The sequence below is a fragment of the Daucus carota genome, chromosome 7 (genome assembly GCF_001625215.2).
Source record: "Daucus carota subsp. sativus chromosome 7, DH1 v3.0, whole genome shotgun sequence".
NCBI lineage: Eukaryota > Viridiplantae > Streptophyta > Magnoliopsida > Apiales > Apiaceae > Daucus > Daucus carota.
Window position 1 is genome coordinate 32947046 of NC_030387.2, and position 6000 is coordinate 32953045.

Below are 6000 nucleotides of genomic sequence, written 5' to 3' on the forward strand. Positions count from 1 at the left end.
TTAGACTATATCATTTTTCTTTAAAAAAGTTACATAATCCGTCATTATAATCAAGTATTGTTTATTTCTTTTGCTAAGTGATTAGAAGAGTTGTTTTAGATGTTCTCCAAAATTGCATATGAATTACTCATTTAAGAGAAAATTTGCATGACTTGTCTGAAATAAAAATTACTCCCTCCGTCCCACCCATTTCTTATCAAATGGATTGGGCACGGAGTTTAAGAAATATATATAAAGTAGTGGAAAAGAGGAAGAAAAGTGGGTAAAGTGGTGGGACCCATTGATTTTTAATATATAAAAAGAAGATAGTGGAGTAAAAGTAGTGTGAAAAGGAAAGAAAAGTGGAGCTCATTGACTATTTTTGGTAAGTTTTGAAATGTAAAGAATTGGGTGGGACACCCCAAAAAAAAAGGTAAAGAAATGGGTGGGACGGAGGAAGTATTATTTTTATCTAAAAAGTTTGAGCCAACCATAGGATAGGAGTCCTCCCAAAACAAAACAGCTTTTGAAGAAGTCTTCAACATGGAAGCAGAAGGAAAACTAACAGGTGGTTTAGTCTTGTCCACGAATACCGTTACAAAACTAATCTTAAGAAATTAGTCATGTACTAGAAGCACCTCCACGACACAGTCTCCATGTACTAATCCTGAAGAAGAACGTTTTGATATAAAAATCTAAAGAAGATGGGCGCCATTTGAGTGAACTTATAATAAGTGTTTTTTGCTTAAAATAAAAAAGTGAAGTAGAAGTCAGAAGCAAATTAAAACTTATAAGTGATTAAAATGTTTGTTAAAGAAGTAAAAACCGTGAAACAAAGCTAACAATCCTAACTTTTTTTATAAATGCTTCTTGACTTATTATACAAACGGTACAGACAAATGCTTCGGACTTATAAAGACAGAAGTCCAACTTATAAGCTTTGGCCAAACACCACCTGGTCTGATTGATACACCAGACAACTCAAGCAACAAGCACCCCAAATAAGAGTAATAAGAGTCAAACAGCTAGGCCACTCGTTAAAACAATAGCCACGCAAACCATAAGAAGCATCCCACACAACTCAGCAGTCTTTAGCTTAGATCAACTTGAGCCTCGGGCCGGGTTAAACACACTGGTAAGATGAAAAAATTGTGACAAATTTATATATTACAAAGATTTGCTGTAAATGCCAGCCAAATAAATCTTATTATAATTCTACTTACCATAAGTTATACAGAAGAAAGATCTTACAGATCTACAGTACTATAAATACTTTTAAGCAAAATGCAAAAAAAAAATATTACAAGATAAATTAAATCCATCAATTTGCTTTGAGATCACTTCCTGTGGAAACTGTGTTGTAGTGACCTCGGGGAACCTTCAAACAGATCCATGAGGTGATTTTCGAGATCATCGGCACTGTACTTAATGTGCTTGTCACTTATGTGGTTCGTGTGTCTGCCTACAAAAGTTCGGTAAGCCTGAATCACCTTGAGAGATGTTGAGATTCGAAGATCGTCCCGTAACTGGATATCAGGGATTGTCCATCCAGTTTGACTCTTGTAAACATCTTCAAATGCAAGATAAAAGCTCTGCAGCCTTTCCTTCAGAAGAGTTTTCGAAATGGAATTTGAACCAGAATTATAGAGACCCTCGTCCCTGAGTAAAGAGAGGATAGAACTCCATGTCGCTCGCTCACAATCCATTGCATGGTGTTGGAACTTCCAGTTATGCTTACGTATCCAATCATCCCCTAAGATTGTTCTTAGCTCGGAATTCTTAGCCTTTTCAGACATGTAATGTATATTGTTCATCAAGAAAAGGCACCCAAGAGAACTGTCCTTGTATAATTTGGATTTTTCAATGAGATTGTGTTCCAAGATTGAAGTAAGCGATCGGAAGTGTATGGAAATTGGAGAAAGATAGTGAGGGGAGTTTACGCCGTTATCCTCTTCAGTGGCTGCATTTGAGTCTGGGGAAGATGACGCCGGGTCGTTTGTATCATTGTCCTTGAGGAGAGAACTGAGGGAATTGCTATAATCTGTCAGCGTCCTTAGGTAATTCATCACATATCTAGTGAGGTGATGGATTCCACCACCAGCAAAGGCGCTAGTTGACACATTTGATGCCACAGCATTCTTGAAATCAAGAAAAGTGGCTTTTGCACAATCACCCAACCTCTTAAGAACGTCCTGGCACTCACTTTTAATATTTGATCCAGTTTCATCACTGTATAAAGTATCAATGTCTGGAATAAGGTCTGCTAGGACTTCATACATGTCAAGAATCCTATGCAACTTTTCTGGTTGGTGAGGACCTACAGCAATAGCTTCAGCAAAATTAAGAAGCTGCAACATAGAGGCTTTCGATGACTCTGCAAAACATAGCGCGCTAACTGATTCAAGTTCCCCAAACACCTGATCCACTAACCATTTTTCACTAGCAAGGTAGACCCTCACAAATATCTTTATAGCTCGAATCCATCTCCTAATTTTGGAGTTCAAAGTGCCCCATTCCATCCTCAAGACATCATCAATGCTCGATCTCTCTACTTCAAGAATGAAGAGGCAGTCATCCAAAGCATCTTTCCGGACACTTATAAATGCCTGTGAGCACTCCCGACCATATTTTGCATCAAACATTAAATTTACAATGCATTTAAGATCAGGAATAACATCACGATGGATCAAGTCAATAGTGTATTCTTCTGCACCTCTACTAACACTGTCTCTCTGAAGCCCATCATCAACAGAATCATCTTCAAATGAGATAATTGAGCCATCATCCAAAGTATCTTCTTCGCTTGAACGAAATGACATGTGCTCAGGCTCAAAAGGCTGCCTATTCTGAACAAGTATGTGCTTAAGTTCCTCCTCAAGTCTAGTCATAGCCGTCTGAAGAACATCATGAGCCTTCCTTGCAAGTGCATCCTCTTCACTATCTTTGTTCAAACTCAAACTATCCAAACTTTCAGCCAATCTACGGGCTTCATCCACAGCCTTCACATAATCATTAGTTTCATCAGGCCCACAATCCCATATCATCAGCTGTTCTCCATCTACCTCCCAACTCATAACTTTGTCATGAACTAAATTAAGCCGCTTCTCTATATCACTTAATTCTTCTTCTTTGTCTTCCGGAGCTCTTGAGATGGTAGACAATTGGGTTCCAAGCTCCACCAAGAGCTTCCTAGCATCATTCGTCAAGTTCTTATTCGTCTCCAAGGCCTTCACAATATGTTGCGCCGCAGCAATTAAATTCTCATCTCCTTCTAGAGATGGAACTACAGATCTATTCTCCTCCATATCTTAAAATTTCACCCAAAACCACAAATAGGTTTAAATCACACCCAAGCCAAGAACCAAAGAACCTCACCACAAATTTCAAACCCTAGAATAGATTCTTAAACATGACCCAAAGTCCCAAATTAACCAAAAAATATTGAACTTCCCCAAGACAAAATCACTAATCAAGCAATAAAGAACCAAATTCTATCTCAGAAAAAAGTCCAACAAAATAAGAAATAAAAAAATTAGGTTTATGTCACACAACCCCAAGATATTTGGAGGGTGTTCCAGTAAAACACCCAATAGTGAACAAGGAGTATTGAATGACCAAATTACAAAACTAGCACACCATCTGACATAAGGATATGGAAACCAAGCTGAATAGAAGCAGATTTCTAAACAAAAGATTGATAAACACAGAAATACCCACTAAAGGTAAGATCTTTAAAGGTAAAATCACACAAGAACAAGAAAGAGAAGAAGAAACTTGAAAAACAAACTGACCCTTTTGAAGTTTATGATCTAGGAGAGGATTTGACCATTCTCAGCTTGGAGTTTTCTCACAGACCTGATTTCTGCAACTTTTTGGAGTCTTGTTGAAATTTATTACACACCCAAATATAAAATTATGTTACTACTGTTGCTCTTAGTTTATGATAATACTACTCCTGTAATAATATTATAATAACTATCTGTAATGGCACTTGGGTTTTAATTGACCATTGAAGAGTCTTGTTTGTGGAAAGACAACATCGAAGCAAGAAAAATTGGACACTTGTGTAAAACAAGAAATGAATATAAAATTAAATAAATGGTGACACTGCACTTAAATATGGGGAATTATAGGGTGACTTCATGTGTTGTATGTATGGTGCACCCTACCCGTAGGTGCCGCCACTGTGTAGAAATCCTGGTCATTTATTTGACTAGGTGTTCTGTCTGACTTTGACAAGTTCTAGATATTCTCTTGACCTCTACCTCTGTTGATTGTTTGTTATGCTTATTATTACAGTTAATTAATCAACCCAAATTTGTGAATAGAACAGCGGGAAATACAGACAACTGGACAATGCTAGTTCAGTTGAATTGGTTTGCGTTCGCAAAATATAAATAAACTTGAGTTAAGAAAATCAGCCCTCATGTTCAAAAGTGTCTCTGTCCACCAAAATGCTACCTGTCTCTGTTTAAATCAGTGGTCACCTTTTAATTTAACTAGTTAACAAGCCGCGCGTTGCGGCGGAATATAAAAATCATATTGATGATTTAATATTAATATTTATAAATAAATTAAATTTATGATAACTTATAAAAATTATATTAATGGTTTAAAATTAATATTTATAGAATAAAATAAATTTTATTTTATAAATATCTCGATGCAATACTGATATTAGTAAGCAAAATTGGACTATAGTTCATGAGTGAAGATATGAAAATAAAAATCTGCATGTAATTAACGATTCAAAACACGACAAATCTTAATCTTAGTTGTGTTTAGCATAGATGCGTTAAAGTTTATATTCTGATGCAACTCCGAAACCATCCCTAATTTTAATTGGGATAAACGTTATGTTCGAGTTGTATAAACATTAATCATCTCGGGACGTATGAGCTCCAATCTATTCATGGTTTTATTAGTGATTCCTTCCTTTTTTGAATTGGTTGTCCGCAAAAATATCAATTTAAATTCATGAGATCGCGGTCTATAATTACTCTTGCTTGCAAGTTGCAACTACTTGTATTTTTTTGATACTGCATAAACAGCCTTCACTTAAAAGGTGCTTGAACCGAACAAACAGATATTGTGGAAGTGTTACATGAATAATCTTTTCTTGTATACAAAGTAAATCATATAAAAATTAACAACAAACATGTCCGATAAACAAAACAAATATTATAAAATAACAACGAACAAACATATATCCCTGACGGTTAATTTATTGACTTTTTCATTCATCAAGACTATATTGTTTATTTGGATTTGGATTTGTCGACTGCCACATCCGACGAACTCTTACTCTTATTAGCCAATCATCTCTATCGCCACATTCAAATCATCTAGCATAGTGTAACTCATTATTGTATTAGAAGCCAATCATCTCTATCGCCATTCAAAGCATCTAGCATAGTATAACTCATCATTGTATTAGATGGAGAAGACAAATAAGCTCTAAAAAAAATTGTGTATGTTAATATTATAATGTCTGACCTCAATTTATAAAGGTTGATTTGAGAAAAAACTGCTTCTCAAAAATACTTTCTGTTTCTGATATACACCTTTTCCAAAAATATGATGGTACTTTCAAATTCTGATTTGATTTTGATATTTTGAAAAAGGTAGTTCTGAAACTTTGTTCTAATATATCCGGAACTAAAAAAGACAGTTTTTATTTTTGATATTTTTCATCCAAAAATTCCTGAAAAATAGAACGGAATTCTCTAAGAGACGCCACCTAAACGCCCCATGTTTCTCCTTTATATAAGTATATTGATTGAAAAAGGTAGTTCTGAAACTTTGTTCTAATATATCCGAAACTAAAAAAGACAGTTTTTATTTTTGATTTTTTTTCATCCAAAAATTCCAGGAAATTAGAAAAATAGAACGGAACTCTCTAAGAGACGCCACCTAAACGCCTCATGCTTCTCCTTCATATAAGTATATTGATTATAGACTTAGATTTTAAAAATAATACTCCCTCCATTTCAAATTACATGCCCACTTTGAAAGAAAAAT

At 35.2% G+C, this 6000-nt stretch overlaps 1 protein-coding gene across 1 annotated transcript; it reads right to left on the minus strand.

Moving 5' to 3' along the window:
* Positions 1 to 1115: 1115 nt before the first annotated feature.
* Positions 1116 to 4065, minus strand: LOC108196539 (exocyst complex component EXO70E2). Its single transcript, XM_017363861.2, has one exon. It carries the CDS (start codon positions 3282 to 3284, stop codon positions 1317 to 1319), a length of 1968 nt encoding a protein of 655 aa, XP_017219350.1. The 5' UTR covers positions 3285 to 4065; the 3' UTR covers positions 1116 to 1316.
* Between the last annotated feature and the right edge of the window lie 1935 nt (positions 4066 to 6000).

Coding starts and splice junctions, on each gene's coding strand:
- LOC108196539 (XM_017363861.2), bottom strand. CDS start 3,284: ATGGAGGAGAATAGATCTGTAGTTCCATCTCTAGAAGGAGATGAGAAT.